General features: G+C 43.0%; 1 protein-coding gene across 1 annotated transcript in view; it reads left to right on the plus strand.

Annotated features, from left to right (window-relative positions):
* ryr2a (ryanodine receptor 2a (cardiac)) overlaps positions 1–20,357 on the plus strand; it is a 132,158-nt gene that overhangs the window by 44,046 nt on the left and 67,755 nt on the right. The window contains exons 6-21 of the mRNA XM_034559471.1: positions 598–710; positions 3,252–3,351; positions 4,227–4,323; positions 6,091–6,165; positions 7,755–7,911; positions 8,311–8,475; positions 9,412–9,533; positions 10,953–11,136; positions 11,985–12,120; positions 12,301–12,396; positions 13,019–13,137; positions 14,046–14,179; positions 14,370–14,611; positions 15,132–15,324; positions 15,779–15,983; positions 16,856–16,960. Of these exons, the coding sequence (XP_034415362.1) occupies positions 598–710; positions 3,252–3,351; positions 4,227–4,323; positions 6,091–6,165; positions 7,755–7,911; positions 8,311–8,475; positions 9,412–9,533; positions 10,953–11,136; positions 11,985–12,120; positions 12,301–12,396; positions 13,019–13,137; positions 14,046–14,179; positions 14,370–14,611; positions 15,132–15,324; positions 15,779–15,983; positions 16,856–16,960 (2,243 nt within the window). The remainder of the gene's footprint in view (positions 1–597; positions 711–3,251; positions 3,352–4,226; positions 4,324–6,090; positions 6,166–7,754; positions 7,912–8,310; positions 8,476–9,411; positions 9,534–10,952; positions 11,137–11,984; positions 12,121–12,300; positions 12,397–13,018; positions 13,138–14,045; positions 14,180–14,369; positions 14,612–15,131; positions 15,325–15,778; positions 15,984–16,855; positions 16,961–20,357) is intronic.

Raw genomic sequence — 20,357 nt, forward strand, 5'->3', positions numbered from 1 at the left:
GGCTGTACTCACTGTTGGGGCTGTACTCACTGTTGGGGCTGTACTCACTGTTAGGGCTGTACTCACTGTTATGGCTGTCAGCACTGTTAGGGCTGTACTCACTGTTAGGGCTGTACTCACTGTTGTGGCTGTACTCACTGTTATGGCTGTCAGCACTGTTAGGTCTGTACTCACTGTTAGGGCTGTCAGCACTGTTAGGGCTGTACTCACTGTTGGGGCTGTACTCACTGTTCTGTTAGGGCTGTACTCACTGTTAGGGCTGTACTCACTGTTAGGGCTGTACTCACTGTTAGGGCTGTCAGCACTGTTAGGGCTCTCAGCACTGTTAGGGCTGTACTCACTGTTAGGGCTGTACTCACTGTTGGGGCTGTCATCACTGTTAGCTCTGATAGGGCTGTTAGCAATGTTAGCTTCTAGCTGCCGGTTCAGTCGCCTCTAGGTTGAGAGCCGTGTGCAGACAATAGATGTGCTCTGAATTCTTGTAAAGTATAGGCAGTGTGTCACTGGAAGTGCTTTCATGGACACATGTCTGCTATATTTTTTGAGCTATTGTTTATTTTTTGTGTTTTTTCTTACTTTTTGTGTGTGTGTGTGTAGGCGAGGCATGCTGGTGGACCATCCATCCAGCATCAAAGCAGCGGTCAGAGGGTGAGAAGGTTAGAGTGGGAGATGATCTCATCCTGGTCAGCGTCTCCTCTGAAAGATATCTGGTCAGTAGCAGCTGCGTGCGGGAACACGTGTGAGGAGAGGGGCGCTCAAATCTTACCACCGTCTCACTTTGTGTCTTTGTTTCTTTCCTTTTTTTTGCCTTTTCTTTCCTTTTCTACTTAACCGTGATTCCTCCAGACTGTCTTACCATGAGCAAAAAGGAGCAAGCGCTAAAAACAGCGTATCATATGCATACACATAGACAACAGCTTATAGGATATTCACACTTATGCACTACGCACCAATGGAACATGAACATCGTAATATGTCACGGTCAAGAGCCACACCAGAGCCCTCTCAGTACGGGTACATCTCCATAGACCTTCTGTTTGAGGACCCAACACATATTTGATAATATAGGCTATGAATGATATATGAAAAATCTCCTCTGTAAAAACCTTCAGAATATAGATAAGAATTAAACTTTAAAGTTTGGTGTATGAAGCCATTTTAAAGGTTTTTAAGAAAATGGCTTTAACGGAATATATATTCATAAGCCGGAATTGAGACTGTAAAACTTCCTCAATCGCTAAAGAAAAAATATTGTCCCATATTATACCTTACACGATATATATTGTACAATTCCATTAATATGTTTTTTAGAGTTTTCTAAAATGTGTATAAATATACAAATGAGGCATTATCTAACTTTTGGGGAATCTAGGATACATTTACAGACCCAAATAGACAAAGTACTGCACCTGAATGTGTATTTTAAGTTTATCTTAAAGAAAATATGTTATGGAAGCAAAATAGTTAAACATCTCAAATTGTGACCCCTTAATACTGCTGATATTTTGACACAGACAATATATATATGATAATGGACTATAGCATCCATCTAAAGTTGTACTTCCTTAGCCACATTTGCTACAGTTTTGCTTCTTTAATCCAAGTGTAGGCATGATTTCATAATCTGCAACACACTTCCAAATGTTATTAGTTATCATGGAACTTGAAACACCTCAGGCTGTTTAGTTATTGTACATGCAGTATGCATATGACTGCTTGTGCCTGTTTCATTCCTCCATTTATTTTTCCTAACTGTCCATCCTTTAAATATGTCTTGTATAGAATACAAAACAATGGAAGACTGTAAGCACTGCTGACCACATACTGAATAAATGTATCAGACCAATTGCATGGTCTGATACACTGGGAGCGCTGTACATTCTCTGGGGCCAGTGGCATCAAAATAAAGCAAGTTTTTGTCTCATATATAACATTAAATCAGACTCAGACTTGAAATCACCTGTTATGTAAAGCTTCCCTATAAGTGACTGGTCTGTTGTGCAATGCATTGTGGGTGAAATCGGATACTTTACAGAAGAGAAGAAATGGCAGGTGCGTCAGTGACACCACATCAAGTTTGAGAGAAAATATCCAAAGAAATTGTTGAAATGGTTTACTTTAGCTACAGTAGCTAAAAGTAAAGGGTAAACAGTAGTAATAGTTAACATTTGCTAAAAATTAAACAGGATAAACAGTTGAAATAGTTAGTTAAAAGTAATGAACAGTTGAAATAGTTAGCTAAACGTTAGCTAAAAGGAATGGATAAACAGTTGAAATAGTTAGCTAAAAGTTAGCTAAAAGGAATGGATAAACAATTGAAATAGTTAGCTAAACGTTAGCTAAAAGGAATGGATAAACAGTTGAAATAGTTATCTTAAAGTAATGAACAGTTGAAATAGTTAGATAAACATTAGTTTAATGTAATGGATAAACAGTTGAAATAGTTAGTGTAAGATTTGTGTTCAAAGCTCCGGGTCCCGTGGCCGCAGGAAATTCAGGATTCAATGAGTTAAAGTTTAACAATATTTAATGGCAAAGATAATACTCATGTAGCGTTCACGATCGTGGGGCCAGAAAGGAGGAACTCTCCACAGATGGACTGCAGCTCCCAAGGAGCAACAGACCGGGGCTGTCTCGAGTCTCCAGACCAGTAGAACCATGTCTCCAGACCAGTAGAACCATGTCTCCCCAGAACAAATGCTCGGTCGTTAGTATGGTCATGCAAATGAATTCACACCTAAAGGTTAGTTCCATTGGTCAGTTCAAAGGATGCCGCAGTTCTGTTCGCTAAGCCAATTGATAAGCTGGCGAGGTCCAAGCTCACACTTCCGGTCAAGGACAGGAAGTTCCCCTTCAGAATAAAACCCTATTATCCTGCCTTCAGAATAAAAGCAACACATTAGGTTTCAATCGGCATCCATTTTAACTATTGTCTAAACAATAAAACATTCATTCATTCTCATGCATTACAGTTAATCATTACATTTGTCATTAAAACAGAATAATAAAACAGTGATCCTCTCTTATGTTTCACAATACATTCCTCCAGAATATTCCTCATAATATCCCAAATTAATTATCATATCCACTACAACCCAACATTAGCTAAAATATAACTATGGTCCTGGCCTGCCTTTCTGAATTGCTAAATACAGGAACATCCTTTTTGTTTGTGTGTATTTCAGTCTTGTGTGTCAGTAATTAATTTATTTGTATTCGTCTCTCCATGTCTCTCTTGTCTCTCCCTGCAGCATCTGTCCTACGGTAATGGCAGTCTCCATGTTGATGCAGCCTTCCAGCAGACACTATGGAGTGTGGCTCCCATCTGTTCTGGCAGTGAAGTAGCACAAGGTACACCTGTCTTTGTTTCTCTGTCTGTTTTCCCCATCATTCTCTCTTTGTTGCCTGCATGCTTGTAGTGTGCTTTTGTTCTATCGTTTACTGCGGCTTTATGTTTTTCGCACAATTTTAATCGGTAAGTTGTATTCAAATTTCGGGACATTTCGAATGCACCATGCTTACATATGTGATGATATTTGATCCAGTGGCATTTCCATGTGAAGGTTGAACTAGCAGTAGCATAGTGAATAAGTGAATGCAAACAATATATACTGTAACCGTATCATTCTTTAACTATTTCACCACCATTCACGCTTTATTATAATGTGTTGCAGATGTTAGCAGCGCCTCATTAATAATGAATTATGGGGCAATAGTGTGGAAATGCTGATTTGTTTTAGATTTTTTTCTTGTTCTTGATTTAGACACTTTTCCAGTGTGGATACACCACATAGTCCAAACCTGCTTAGTTTTGATATGTATGGAATTAGGACGTTGCAACTGCTTGTGGTTGCTGACTGTTTAGTACCCAAAAGGCTCAGAGTGACATGATTTAAAGACACAGGTGGTCTTCATCAGCTCTGCTGGTGCTGGTCTTTTTTTATCTGAACAGGTGGGTTTCAAAAGCACTAATTCTGGTTTTATACCATAATTGATCCCTGCTGCCCTCCTCCCACGTCAGCACAGTATGTTCTTCTGGCTCTTCAGAATGCCCCAAAGTGTTTCCGAATTTGTAGCTAGTATATGTACTAATTCTGGAGCTTTTATGCAAACCTGTCGTATGATTCATGTGTACAAGTCCCAAAGTCCCTTTTATCTGTCCTTCTACCTCTCCTTCTCCAATGTCATCCCCATTTTTCTCCCTTTCGGTTCTCTTTTTTTTGCAGGTTTCCTTATAGGAGGGGACGTCCTGCGCCTCCTTCACGGTCACATGGACGAGTGTCTGACTGTTCCGTCTGGGGAGCATGGGGACGAGCAGAGGAGGTAATGTGCACTGATACTTACAACTGGACTGATGTATAGACTCAAGACTGTCACAACATTTTTGTACACAAAGTAGTTTACCTGCACTGATTCAACATATTCAAACACAAATACAGACGCTTGGTCACTGGCCCTACACTTGAAAGTATGACGTAAGTTCCCCCCTCACATCTATTTTGGACGTGTCAGGGACAGGGGTGTCAGTTTCTGCTTATGTACATTGTCGGAAAAAATAAAGAAGCTTCTTTGTTCACAGGAAACATTTTTTGCTCATTAGCTGCATACAGTGTCTTTTATAAATAAGCTGGCTATGTAGGTTTACTTAGTTACTACATATGCAAGGGTCATGGTAGGCTTCGGCAACGAAAGTACTAGGAAAAGACTGTTTGGGTTTAAATAAGTCAGCTTTTTATATAACTGGCGTTAGTGACTTTAAAATGTTAGTAAGTAACAAACTACGGTGTCCACAGAGGACAGGAACAGCGGTCTCCTTGGTGAAAGTCCTGTGATCAGGATGGACCCAACTGTCCATTTACATTAAATTGGGAGTTATTTGAAAGCACAATATGTGACGTGGGGAAGCATACTTTAGTAGATGGCTTGTTTACATTCTGTCATTCAGTTATGCACATACATATTGAGACCGAGTACCAACGCCTGGCTGATTTTGTGCAGATGTTTTTCAGCAGATCATAATGAACTTTTATCACAAAGCAACTTCTCTTTAGTCAGGCTCTGTTAGGGCTACAGACTCTGGATAACTGGTATAATAGTCCCTCCTGTGAAGAGGTCCCTTCTCTACTGTGCAGGATTCCAATGTTAGAGATGGGAGAGGGGGGGTCAAAATACACAGTGTGCATTATGTTCTACCAAATGCAATGAGCGATAAATAGACGTTTTAGAGGAAACATACATCAACATTAGATCTTGGCAAGTCAACACAACAGGAGGATGTCAGACTGGTGGAGGAAGCTAATAGATTTTGAGTGTTGGAATCAGTAGGCGGACAGGGAGAACTGTCAGATTCTAAACTTGTATGATTGTGATGGATGTTACTAGGGGGGGCAGCTGTCAACAATGAGCCAATGCTGCTTTGCAGCCATATATGGAGGATAGTCGACAAGAGAGAGTCCCGTGTTTATCACCAGCTAGTATTCACATCGTTGGCTAATTCAAACCAGGTGTATGATTACAGAATTGGTCATGTGATGGGTTATCATACTCTGTATTGACATTATAGCACTACACTACATCTGGGTTCAATTACATTGAACATGGTCACAAACACATGGCCATTCAATATCTCTTATTGAAATGTAAGTTTCTCAGGACTTTACAGAATGTCAAAGTCACTTCTGCAATCAAAGTGTTGCCCTCTGATGCTTCCTCGTCTTCCCGTTTGGCTCTCATCCACCCTTTGAGTTTCAGACCATTCGACATACACAGTATTTAGCTTCTGTTTTAAGGAAATTACGAGGGTCTGCAGGGAGAGAAAGTATCAACTCTCATTACAGACTGAGCTCTCTGCTGTGACTGAGACGGGGTGGACTTTATAGTAATTATAGTTTTAAGACGTCCACAAAAGGGACCATGTTGTTAAACAATGCAGATGAGACCAACTGTGTTCTCTTCCCGAATGTCTGCCAGGTATTAACATATCTAAGTCATATGCAACTGGAGTTGCAGTGAAAGAAGTGACTTGTACATTGTTATGTTTGGAGTGGATATGTAAGTCTGACGGTGTGCTACTTTAATTTTTACCCCCAGGACAGTGCACTATGAGGGGGGAGCAGTGTCCAGTCATGCCAGGTCCCTGTGGAGGCTGGAGACACTGCGGGTTGTGTGAGTACATCATTCATACAAGGAAACGTGGATTCACAAATGCAGCAGTTAATTTTTACATTTTTTAAAGTGTTTTTATTTTATTATTTTTATTTAGTTATTTCTTTTATTTTGATTACAAATTGTTAATTAATTAATACATTTTTAATTTGTATTATTTATTTTTCATTAAAGATGGCCACAGAAAATCTTTACACAAGCGCCACATAAAAGCACAGATAACGGACTTAACAAAAAAAGTTAAACAACATTTCAGAAATTTCATATGAAAGATTCGACAGCAGCTTGATATACTGAATGTAACATTGGATAAATTGGCACGCATATATGAAATATTACCAAAACAATTGCTGATGAAAAAAAAAATCTTACTTGTTAGGGTGCTTGCAGCCACTGCTGGGGATTTCTCACAGTGTAAAGAAAGTCTAGCATGACGAAAATATTACAACTTTTACTCGCTGTGTGTGTGTGTGTGTGTGTGTGTGTCAACAGCCTTTAAATGGCTTCAATAGTTGCTAAGTAACAGCAGAATCAGGACCAGGCAGACTTGGTTACCAGGCAGCAGTTCTTTGGATACCCAAGTTGACCGAGTGGTTGCCATATTTTAACCATTATAGTTACGTACATTTGGACTTTGGAGTGATAATTCTCTCTTGAAATTATAATCAATATTTCAGAAACAAATACGTAGCATTTCATGTATGGAATGAGCTGCTGTAACTATTTCTTGGTGAACATCAGTCGGGCGGAAGTGAACTTCCTGGAGTCACCAAGCTCACCAAATGTATCCGTCAACGGAAGCCCGCTGTGATGGGCGCTGAACCCAGCCGAGAGCACAGCTCAAACCGCATGGTGTCGCGAGCAGCTGTCTTCCACCAGGAAATGACATTTGGTTGTCCAGGTGGTAACAGTCGGGCTCGTGGAATAAACAGGTTGTGATAACAAAAAGGGGAATAAGGGGGAAATTGTCATTTAAGCGGCAGACATACGAGGATTGTGACCCTGGGAGGAAACCGGGGGAGTTCAACAGGGAGGGAAGATGTGGGGTGTCGGCTGTGAGGACTGTCTGCTGGAGTGAAGGAACATTAGACAGCAGGCTTTCAATTTCGCTTCTGTAACATTTCTTTTTCTACATCTGTTTATATTACTACCCAATGCATCATTTTCCTGGGGCATAGAGTAAATGAGCTGTGTATTGTGTATTTATGTTGCCATTAATTACCCATCAGGAACAATCCCTTACCAGTCAGTGCTCCTACTCTGTGATACTACCCAGGTTGACGTGTAGATTGTGCTCTGGTCGTGCATATTGCTCAACAAATTTGCATCTGATCAGATCACGGCCCCTGTTTTTAATCCAGCAGCTGAGGGCCAAGAAACTGCAGAGTTGATGGGTTTGTGAGTGCCAACTTTCACTATATAGATATTTGATGCGTAAGTGTAGCTTTACAGGAAATGTATTCAGTGCATATGGTCCATGTGTCATTTTAAAAATGCCTGTTTTTTGTTATTTTTTACACTTCATTGTTTTTATTATTGAGGTTTCTCCAGGTCTGTTCATGTCATGTGTCTTGACTGTTTGTGTCCAGGTGGAGCGGGAGTCATATCCGCTGGGGTCAGCCGTTCAGACTGAGACACGTGACCACGGGGAAGTATCTGAGTCTGATAGAAGACAAATCTCTGCTGCTGATGGACAAAGAGAAAGCTGATGTCAAGTCGACAGCCTTCTGCTTCAGGTCCTCCAAGGTACAGCGTTAACAGCATCTTCAGCACTGTCTGTGTGAAGGAAGTACAAACCATCATTTAGTATAAACGCTTGGAAGACATCTTTCTGTAACCATAATACATGGAGATTGTGGCATGTCCATAATGTATTTATAAGATTGACAGCTCTGAGTTCACTCACTTTCAAACAATAAGAGCAACTTCAATAAGAACTTTATTTATAAAGCACTTTTTTTAACAAAGTTACAAAGTGCCACACAGAATGAAACAACAAAAAAATGAGACGAGATCAGACAAAACAGTGGTCTAAAATAACTGGGATCTTAAATCATGAATTGTTCCCTTAAAGCGGCCCTGGTTTCTTGACTGGTTTCTTGACTTCTTGACAGTATTCAGTTTTTTTTTCCCTTCCTCTCTCAGGAAAAGTTGGACCCTGGTGTGAAGAAGGAGGTGGACGGGATGGGTGTTCCCGACATTAAGTATGGCGAATCTGTGTGTTACATCCAACATGTTGACACCTACCTGTGGCTCACATACCAGACCGTTGACGCCAAGTGTGCACGCATGGGAGGAGTACAGAGAAAGGTACCTCGCTGCATGCAACCATACTCTTCAGAACGTCTCTCTTTTCTTGTGACTACAGTCCATGTCGGGGTTGCCGTATACCAAGGGGTTGATAGGGCCCGGCACAGATTAAGAAGTCAACACTACACCCTTTATTAAAATTAGGGCTGTGTGTTGGCAACAATCTGGCGATACGATATGTACATGATACAGGGGTTACACTTCGATAAATTGCGATGTATTGAGATCCTGTAACAAGGCGTCGCTGTTTTTTGTGTTTGTCTAATTACATATCAACTGTCATGGCGTAAAGAACCCACTGCCGTATGCATAACATCTGGGAAAGAATTCTAAAATGTTTAAGCAATCAGATCAGTGAGAGCCGCATTGATCACAGTCCCTTAACATCCGACGTCACAGCACTATTTTGTTGTGCAATCTCAGCCGCTGTTGATCACAAATCAAAAATGTAAAACAAAAATGTAAATTAAGGGTTGTTGCGTTCCAAGTGTTTTATTAAAAAAAAAAAATTTGATCCAATCAATAAGTGTTTTTGAGAATTGAGAACAAAAAATACGATTGTGATACCCAAATGAAGCGATATTTTCTTACACCCCTATTTAATATGAGGGTAAACTTTAGAAGCACACATCCATACTTGCAGCATGACAGCGTACATCACTCAAATGTAGAAATGTAGTCATGCCTAAGGAGAAACAAAGCATGACTGTGCATTTTAGACTCACTAATTAAATTAGTTCTGTTGCTCAAAATAAAGCCACAATTAAAAGTTAAAGCAGAAATCAATCAGAAAACTACTATTATCCTTCTAAATAACAGCAACACAGGGTCCTTGGATACTTTTGGCTTAGGTTTAACTCAATAGTCATGTCTTTTGAACATGCTGTAATTGGCTTAGTTCAGTGTGATATTAACGATGTGATATTCTCCTCTCAGGCCATCATGCACCACGAGGGCCACATGGATGACGGGCTGACGCTGTCCCGGTCCCAACATGAGGAGAGCCGCACTGCCAGAGTCATCCGCAGTACTGTGTTTTTGTTCAACCTCTTCATCAGGTGGATTACTACACACACACAGATACAAACACACTCCTGCATGCAATACATGTAGCACCGAATGCAAGAGATACCATTGCAAAGGACTGTCATCGGACACTTTCAGAGGAAGAGGCTGCACTGTGTATCGGCTTGGAATAAACACCAACAGCAGCTTAACAATCGAAAAGTTTTACTGTTTGTGATTGTCATCGCACGTAATAGCGATGCTCTTCTGGAGAGGCCTTTGGTTCTCCACATCTGTCCTGAGAAATGATTGATTCTTGTTTCTTAAATCATCTTACAAAAAAGAAAACACAACCGGACAGTTTCACCACTTGTGGACTATATAGCAAAGAAGATATCCCTTGTAATTTGAGGGCAGAACTGGAACTGTGAAAATGTGGCAGGATCCTGCACAGTAGCTTAATAAAAGAGATGGAGTCTTCACTGTTTGCCATAAAGTAAAGCAACACGCAGCTGTGTTCCTGTTTGGAGACTCAGCCGCTCTCGGCTGTGTGCAGCACACATACTGCTGCCATCAAGATGGTGCAGAATTAGGAACAAGCATGCTGCAGTTGCACTGATCATCTTTACTGATTCACAATTGACACTAATGCAATAAACCACAATTAGATGAACACAAAAGGCATACAAATAAAAATACTTTCAGTAGCAGTAGAATCTGCAATTACTCTATTCAGCCCCGAGCTGTACAAGGTTGTTATTGCATCATGTGTGTCAATAACCCAGCCATTGACTTATAACTTAAGACACCATTGCAGTTGTGGAAAAAACATTTGTCGTTATTGCAAACAAAGAAAATAGTCTCCTTTTCCAAACTCTACAAAAAAATATACTGTCATAACAAAGGTTCTCATCTTAAAAGACAACTTGAGTTTAAAAGAAAAGAAGAAAAAAATCCATTCAGAAGAAGAATCACAAATGAAGAGCATATTAAATAGAAAGTGCAGCCTTTAAATCATCATATATTGAGCAATACATCAATAAATGGAGCCAAATCCAATAAAAGACTCAAGAGGTGCACTCTGCCAGGTGTGTCTACAACAACTACTGCTGTATTGTGTGATTGAATGAAGACAGCCAGAGCTGCAAAGTGTCATCACACAGACTTCATTTAAACTCTGAAAACAAGCGGCGATGTGCCGTTATACAAGCAATGGGCTCAAAGTCCTCGTATTATCCACTTCATACAGCCGTGCCAGAGCACAAAGGTAAACCAAGCTGCCAGCTACAGCAAAAGGTGCACTAGTAATTCCGTTAGCTGTTGGCAGTTAGCCAAGCACACCATCCAAAACAATAACAGACAAAAAAAGGAAGGCGTCGGCATTCTGAACAGAAACACGCTGCAGAAATAACAGTGAGGGCGCCACACATGATAACGACAGAGACTGACGTCCTCTACTCCATGTGCACTAGGGGGCTGGACACACTGAGAAAAAAGGGGAAGAGCGCCACTCTTGATCTACCAATAGATTCGGTCAGTCTGAGTCTGCAGGATCTGATTGGCTACTTCCATCCACCTGGAGATCACCTGGAACATGAAGACAAGCAGAACCGACTGAGAGCTCTGAAGAACCGGCAGAACCTCTTTCAGGAAGAGGTGTGTGTGTGTGTGTGTGTGTGTGTGTGTGTGTGTGTGTGTGTGTGTGTGTGTGTGTGTGTGTGTGTGTGTGTGTGTGTGTGTGTGTGTGTGTGTGTGTGTGTGTGTGTGTGTGTGTGTGTGTGTGTGTGTGTGTGTGTGTGTGTGTGTGTGTGTGTGTGTGTGTGTGTGTGTGTGTGTGTGTGTGTGTGTGTGTGTGTGTGTGGGTTGCATCCTGTTCAATACCTATGAATGAGTACAAAGTTGGATTTCCTATTCAGATTCAGTTCTATAATATTGCAAAGGACTTTTCTAAGTTCAAAACATTACATATATAACTAATGAAGCCACTCAAAGTCAAATGTATACATTGTTTAGTTATTATGTTTCATTGTTATGGTAAAAATAATTTTAAAACAGTTTTTCTTTCTCAGTAGTTTCAATAATTTTAATCAAGGTTCAAAATGTATCACAAATAAACCAGTGAGAAGAAAATGTCACTTAAAGTTATTTATTAATTTTATATTCTGTTCAATGTCACCCTTGGTTGATTTTTTTCTTTTTTGCTCCTAGTTAAGTTCTTTTATGGATATTTGAAACAAGTGAAAAGATGAGTGGCAATGCAACATTCTTAAGTATGCAGTTGACATAAACATGTCTGATAAATGTTAATGCCGACCGCTCCATCTCTTGTCCACGCCATTATATATTTATATATATATATATATATATATTTATATATATATATATATATATATATATATTGTGTGTGTGTGTATGTATGTATGTATGTATGTATGTATGTATGTATATATGCGTCTGAATCCAGCTGAATGAACCAGTGTTACCAACAACCTGTGTGTCCGTAGGGAATGATCAGCCTGGTACTGGAGTGTATTGATCGTCTTCACGTCTACAGCAGTGCGGCTCATTTTGCTGAGGCAGTAGGAAGAGAGGCAGGAGAGGCCTGGAGCTCCATCCTCAACTCCCTCTACCAACTACTGGGTACGCGCACACACGCACACACTACAAATTATATGGTTACAACCAATTTTATTATCTTAAACAAGATTTTACAAAGGGCTTTACAGAAAGCAATCAAATGAAATCCAATCGTGGGTTACCATTCATCATGTAAAAGCAGCACTTCTTAAGTCATGTCTCTTCTCTTCTGTCTCCTCCCAGCTGCTCTGATCAGAGGAAACAGGAAGAACTGTGCTCAGTTCTCCGGCTCCTTGGACTGGCTGATCAGCAGACTGGAGAGACTGGAGGCCTCTTCTGGTAAGTCAGCTTGGTTTTTTTTGGATAGCTGATTGGATTCTTATCTCCTCGTTCATCTTCAATTGCTTTTAAACGTTTTAAAATCCCTGAGAGGCAAAGTTTACCTCCTATAAAGGCTTTATTAAGTCATCCGTACGAGATATGCCCTCCCACGTACGATAACATTATTTCATTTTGCCTGAACAACATCAATGTGCCTATATCTGGCAAAGGCACACTTTCTCTGAAAATACACACTCCCTGAAAACAGAAAGATTCAGCCCTTGTGTTTCACATCCACTTTCCTTTGGGTGATTTGTAATATAACCATGGAAGATTGCCATAATAATAGTAGTGGCATGTCTCGTACGTACGAGATAAGCTTTCCCATTGCCTCCTCGGGCTTCCGTTATTATCGGATTTTCCCAAACGCCAACCCAATGAGGCTCACAGCTGACTGATTGTCGGTAGGTCCCGGTGACTACAGAGACACTAAAATGCTTGTGTATTACTTCCTTGAACAAAATGGGAGGAATCTTGAGCTACTTTTAGCCTCCATTACCTGTAATGATTAGTGAACGGGACCTTTGGGTTGAACGCTTTCCCTACATAAACTGTTACTATCCATGTTTTCTATTGCCAGGTATACTGGAGGTGCTTCACTGTGTGCTGGTGGAGAGTCCTGAGGCGCTAAACATAATCAAAGAGGGACACATCAAATCCATTATATCTCTGTTGGACAAGCATGGACGCAACTACAAGGTACTTATACATAGAGCTCTACAGAAAGTTATCAGATTCAATTTAATTGATATTCATATTATTCAAAGAGATGAACATTGACTGTTCAAATGTTGCAATCAGATGACTTGGATCATCTGATTAGAAATAGTAAAAGAAAGCTGTGTCTACATATGTACTGTATATATGTGCAGGATATCTTTGTACCAAATGAAAAAGCTTCACACACGTGAACAAGCTTCCTTTTTAAACCTTAAAGGCAAGATATCCGAGGCAAAATCATCAACTCAATACATTTTGGGCTACGTTGCTTCCGTAACATTCTGTCTTGCAGATTACAGGAAACACATCAACCAAAATACCCATTTAGGTGTTGATTTTACTACTTTGCCTTTTTGTGTATTTCTACTAAATGCACCGACAATTAGCATTAGATAAAGTCTCATTCTCATATTTGAACAATCAAAACAATTGTCTGAATGCAAATAACGGGGAAGTTTTATGGAGATACATATTCGTTTTTAATGATAAGTTTTAAAATCATTTTGAAATAGTTATGCGAGAATATTCCACATGGGTAAGTGTGTGTGTGTGTGAAAAGGCCTCCAGGAATCTGCGGGCAGAACCCGAGGCAGCTGAGGGCAAAGTGCTGGATGAAACAAGACAGCCAGAAGCAGTGATTTCTCAGCCCATCTTTGTTTTAAATCCCTCGAGTGCCGTACATTGTGATTGAATTCCTGGAGGGCTCTCGCCGAGCGGGGTGAGATAACAACAAGATATTGTCTCAAGGCAAAGGAGCAGAGCTGCATCCTGTCCCATCAGATCTATTGGGAATCCTGCAGTCCAGTGTGTGTTCATACTGTCACAAAGATATATTTACAGCACTGACATGTTACCTGGTATTTGCGTGTGTGTGTGCTACCGCCCAGGTGCTAGATGTGTTGTGTTCACTGTGCGTGTGTCACGGTGTGGCAGTGCGCTCCAACCAGCACCTGATCTGTGACAACCTGCTGCCAGGAAGAGAACTGTTACTGCAGACCCGCCTGATCAACCACGTAAGCAGGTATACACACACACACACACACACACACACACACACACACACACACACACACACACACACACACACACACACACGTCAGTATTTAACCATAATTTTAAAAGGCGAATGCTTGTCGTCACTCTAACCCAGTGGAGAGTCATTTTTCAGATGGCTCATTGACAGTCCCTGCTCTGCTTCGTCTTCCCATCAGCATGCGTCCCAACATCTTCCTGGGAGTCAGTGAAGGCTCTGCTCAGTACAGGAAGTGGTACTATGAGCTGATTGTGGATCAGGCGCTGCCGTTCGTCACAGCAGAGGCTTCTCACCTCAGGGTGGGCTGGGCCAACACCAATGGCTACGCGCCCTATCCCAGGGGGGGTGAGGGGTGGGGTGGAAATGGGGTGGGCGATGACCTCTACTCCTATGGCTTTGATGGACTCCACTTATGGTCAGGTGAGGTGTGTGTGTATGTGTGTGTGATTGTACTTGCTACATAGTGAGGACCGAACCAAAGTGAGGACATTTGTGCCTGTCCTCACGTCTTCAGAGGCCTGTTTGAGGGTTCAAACTTGGTTTTAAGATTCAGTTGGGATATGGTTCAGGCTAGGGTTGGGCTTAGGTATTTAGTTGGGATGGTTAAGGTTCGGGTTAGGGGCTAGGAAACGCATCAAGTCAATGCAGGTCTTCACAAAGATAAAGGTTGAAGTGTGTGTGTGTGTGTGTGTGTGTGTGTGTTGAGATAGTAATATAACTAGGTATGGCTGAACACCCAGCTGAATAAAATGTATGCATCTTTGTGCACAGCAATTGATGACAAGCTACTCGAAAAGCATTCACTGCATATTCTTTGATGTTAATACTAATTTAGCCACACGATCTAGATGACCTGAGATGAAATGAAATTCCAACAGACTCAAAATTCTGATGCTCACATGTCACAGACTGACGGCTGAACTCTGTCCTCACCGTGCAGGCTGTATTGCGCGGACTGTTAGCTCACCCAATCAGCATCTTCTGAGAGCAGAGGATGTGGTGAGCTGCTGCCTGGACCTCAGTGTGCCCAGTATCTCCTTCAGGATCAACGGCCAGCCGGTTCAGGGGATGTTTGAGAACTTCAACTCTGACGGTCTCTTCTTCCCTGTTGCCAGCTTCTCCGCGGGAGTCAAGTCAGTGAGAATGCAGTTGTTGCCTCTCCCCTCATGTCACAGGAAACTTGAGAATATGTTGGGACCATCAAACATGATGGTCCCAGCGTTCCAAAAAGGTCTTTCAGATTTTTCTGGCAGAACTGAGAGAATAAATACTAATGAGTGAAAAGAAACAGAATTCTAAAGGACTTCCAAAATACAAAAATAAAATGTATTTATTGGATTACTGCACTTTAATTTATAGTATTTGTGTCTATTTAAATATAAGTTTACCTTATAGAACCTTTAGTCTGGTAAATTGTCCAGAATGCTGAAATCTAAACGGCCATACTGAAAGAGTAAAGTGTAACACTATTTAATGAAACACTATTTTCCTTTGACTTCTGGGAAAGTATAAATACATAAATTTTTCCATCATACCCCTTCGACCATACTCTCTCCTTGACTCCTCCTGTCATCTGTCACACTGCAGGGTGCGTTTCCTCCTCGGGGGTCGTCACGGGGAGTTTAAGTTCCTCCCCCCTCCAGGTTACGCTCCTTGCTACGAGGCGGTGTTGCCCAGGGACAAGCTGAAGCTGGAGGCCAGTCAGGACCAGACTACAGCCGGAGACCTGCTGGGACCCACCGTCACCTTGAGCCAGGCAGCCTTCACCCCCATACCTGTGGACACCAGCCAGGTACAGACCACTGCCAGGGTCCTTACCAGCTTAGAGGAGCGTGTTATTGAAAAAATATGACATTATGAAATCAATAATCTTATGATTTAATGAGACAATTTATAATAACGTTGAAAAAGTGAAATAATTCAAAACATTTCTAATCATTTCATGACTATGATATATTATTTAATCCTGTCTCATTCAAAGTCATTTTTATTTAATTCCAGCAGTTCTTATTTAAAAATGGCCTTATTCAAAAATGTTTTTTTTAATTTATTTTTTGTCACCGTGACATAGTACAAACAAGTTAGACGTGCACATTTTTCATTATCACAAGATGTACGAAACAGACATTATGATTGAATATGGTCCAGATTTTCATTTGTTTTCGTTTGATGGAGTATTCTAGGTGTGTATATGCATGTGTGTTAGTGTGTTTAAATTCATAGATGAATAATTGTGACCAGGAAAGGGTGCAGGTATGTCCGAGGAGAAAGAGGCGGAGAGCAAGAGAGAAATAAATAAATGAACTAATGATAACTACTAATAGTAAAATGTAAATAATAATGATGAGGATGATGATAATAAGGGAAGAAAATAAATACATAATAATATTAATCTTAAGGGGAAAAGAAATAAGTAACTAAATCAACATGCTATTCTAGTCCAAAAAAAAGGAGATAATCCTTTAATTAGAACGATGGATATTATAATATGTTGTATTGGTTACAGAGGGATGTAACATGTGAAGAAGTTGACTAAAGAAGCATTTCATGCGCAGGACATGTTTCTTTTTTCCTTTGACTAAAACAAACGGGGCGGAGGCAGTGTAAAGCAACAGAGGTTTGATGTCCTAAACAACTGTACACTTTTCGTGTGTGTGTTCGCAGATTGTGCTGCCGCCTCACTTGGAGAGGATCAGGGAGAAGCTTGCAGAAAATATCCACGAGCTGTGGGTGATGAACAAGATAGAACTGGGCTGGACCTACGGCGCAGTGAGTATCGCTGACAAACACTGGATATGAAACAATGACTATAAACCTCTTTCGTGCATGTTTACATTTAATCTGATGGCAGTTCAACATGTTGGTAAATATCCTCACAGCTCAGCAGGTCACCTTCAACAGACACAACTCTGAATCCAATGCCACCAGACTAGGGTAACACTGATTAAGACCTGTTAATACGTTTCTAATGGAAGTATCATCTCCGATGACCAAGTTCCAACTAGGAATATGTCAATGAGCTAATTAGTGAGATTCTTCCCATGTCAGATCGATCTTTAGATATCTGTTTCCTGTTCACCATCCTCGCAAAAGAATTACAACAAATGTACTCTCTGTAACGGGTCCGCGTTACCCTCCCCCCTAGCAAAGAGACACAGGAGACTCAAGCTAGTTTACGGATCTTTATTCTTTGGGAGACAGTCGTGCTCTCGGCCTTGCCCCTGAGCGCCCTCCTGTGACCGTCGTTCTGCTCCCGTCACGGCAACGTCCATTTTCTCTCCTTCCGTCCTACTGCCATTTTATAGAGAAAGCAAATCATTAGACCCAGCTGAGGCCAATTAGGCCTCCACCTGGTACCCTTCCCTGAGCGCACTCCCCCAATTCTCCCCTGCAGCTGAGCCTAAACACGCCCCGCCACCACATACCTCCACCGCCCGACTTAGGCCAGGGTGCCATCCGGCCTAACCTACTCCCTCCCCGTGAGAGCGGGAGAGGAAGTCGGCCACAACCATCTGCGTCCCCGGCCTATGGATCACTTTGAAATTAAAAGGCTGCAAAGCCAGATACCACCGAGTGATCTGGCCGTTAGTATCCTTCATGCGATGGAGCCACTGGAGCGGAGCGTGGTCCGAACAGAGGGTGAATGAGCGTCCCAGGAGGTAGTAGTGTAGGGAGTCGACCGCCCACCGGATGGCCAAGCACTCCTTCTCCACCGTGCTGTACCTGGCCTCCCTCTCCGACAGTTTGCGGCTGATGTACAGGACCGGGCGGTCAACCCCCTCCACCTGCTGGGACAAAACGGCCCCCAGCCCTCTGTTTGACGCATCAGTCTGCAGGGTAAAGGGAAGAGAGAAGTTAGGGGTGTGGAGGAGTGGTTCCCCACAGAGAGCTTGCTTTACCTTCTCAAACACCAACTGGCACCGCTCCGTCCACTGGACCGGATCTGAGGCACCTTTCCGGGTCAGGTCGGTCAAGTGGCTGGTCAAATCTGCAAAATTTGGGATGAACCGCCTATAGTAACCCGCCAGCCCTAAAAACCGCCTCACCTCTTTTTTTAGTCTTGGGCCACGGGCAGGCTGCGATAGCGGCAGTCTTGTCCACCTGTGGGCGCACCTGCCCGCCGCCCAAGTGGTACCCCAGATACCGTACCTCCCTCCGTCCAACTGCACACTTCCCTGGGTTGGCAGTGAGCCCCGCCTGCCTCAGGGACTCCAGCACCGCGCCCACCCGCTGCACATGCTCCGCCCAGGTGGTGCTGTGAATGATCACATCATCCAAGTAGGCGGCCGCATATGCAGCGTGCGGCCGCAGCACCCGGTCCATGAGGCGTTGAAACGGGGCTGGGGCCCCAAACAACCCAAAGGGAAGCGTGGTGAATTGGTATAACCCATACGGAGTGGCAAAGGCCGTCTTTTCCCTGGACTCTGGCGACAGAGGAATCTGCCAGTAGCCCTTTGTTAAATCCAGTGTCGTAAATAAACGCGCAGTGCCCAGTTGGTCCAGGAGTTCGTCGACCCGGGGCATTGGGTAAGCATCGAATCGTGACACGTCATTCACCCTGCGATAATCCACGCAGAACCGTATAGACCATTCCTTCTTGACCACAAGAACAATGGGACTACACCAGGCACTGTTGGACTCTTCTATTACCCCCATCTCCAGCATAGCCGCTAATTCCCTCTGTACTACCTTTCTTTTGTGTTCAGGTAACCTGTAGGGCCGAGACCGCACCGTCACGCCCGAAGGCGTCTCAATTCGGTGCTCTATGAGGTTTGTGCGTCCTGGCAGGAGAGTGAACACGTCAGCAAACTGCTCTTGCAACTGGGCAATGTCTGTTCTCTGGGTCCCGGAGAGATGGTCTTCACAAAAGAGCGAGGCCGGATTAGTAGATTTTGGAGCCTCAGGCCCCAGCTCCTCTCTCTCAGATACCGCAAACACCAGAGAAACAGCCTCCGCCTCCCTCCATGCTTTTAGGAGGTTGAGGTGGTAGATCTGTGTAGTTCCACCCCTGTCAGAACGCACCACCTCATAGTCAACATCCCCCACTCGCCGTGTGACCACAAAGGGCCCTTGCCACTTGGCGAGGAGTTTAGAGCTGGAAGAAGGAAGCAATACAAGTACCTTCTCTCCCGGTGTGAATTGTCTCAGCCTGGCCCCTCTGTTGTACAGCCGCTGTTGACGCCCCTGGGCCTGGAGCAAATTCTCACGTGACATCCTACCCAGTGTGTGGAGCTTTGCCCGCAGGTCCAGGACGTATTGGATCTCACTTTTACTGGTGGTCAGCCCCTCCTCCCAGTTTTCTTTAATGAGGTCGAGCACCCCCCGTGGAGTCCTGCCGAACAAAAGTTCAAAGGGAGAAAACCCCGTGGAGGCCTGGGGGACCTCCAGCACTGCAAACAACAGAGAGTCAAGCCATTTATCCCAATTACGTTCATCTTCATTAATAAATTTACGGATCATGGACTTTAAAGTCTTATTCAGACGCTCCACCAGACAGTCTGTCTGTGGGTGGTACACACTGGTCCGAATAGACTTAATGCCCAGTAACGCGTAAAGTTCTCTCAGTGTTCTTCACATGAACTGGGTGCCCTGGTCAGTCAGAATCTCTTTCGGGATTCCGACTCGGGAGATGACCTGAAACAGCGCCTGCGCAACACTCTTTGACGAAATATTGCGCAACGGCACTGCCTCCGGATATCGCGTTGCGTAATCCACGACGACTAACACAAAGCGATATCCACGTGCACTCCGGTGAAATGGCCCGATGAGGTCCATGCCGATTCGCTCGAACGGAACCTCCATTAATGGCAGAGGACGCAAAGGCGCCCTCGGAATGGCCGGGTGGTTTACCAATTGACACCACTCCGGGTAGGACGCACACCAACGGCGCACATCCGCCCGGATGCCCGGCCAATAAAATCGGGTCATTATCTGGTCTAGTGTTTTATCATATCCCATGTGACCAGCCATCGGGTTATAATGAGCCGCCTGGAAAATCATTTCCCGACGCCTTTTCGGCACCAGCAACTGGGTGTTTTCCTCTCCTGTCTGAGCGTCACGGCTCACTCTGTACAGTCTGTCCCTAATCAATGAAAAGTGCGGATATGACTGCGCTGCGTCAGGGCGCACCAACTGACCATCAATTCTAATCACTTGGTCAAAGGCT

Source organism: Cyclopterus lumpus, chromosome 19 (assembly GCF_009769545.1).
Source record: "Cyclopterus lumpus isolate fCycLum1 chromosome 19, fCycLum1.pri, whole genome shotgun sequence".
Classification (NCBI taxonomy): domain Eukaryota; kingdom Metazoa; phylum Chordata; class Actinopteri; order Perciformes; family Cyclopteridae; genus Cyclopterus; species Cyclopterus lumpus.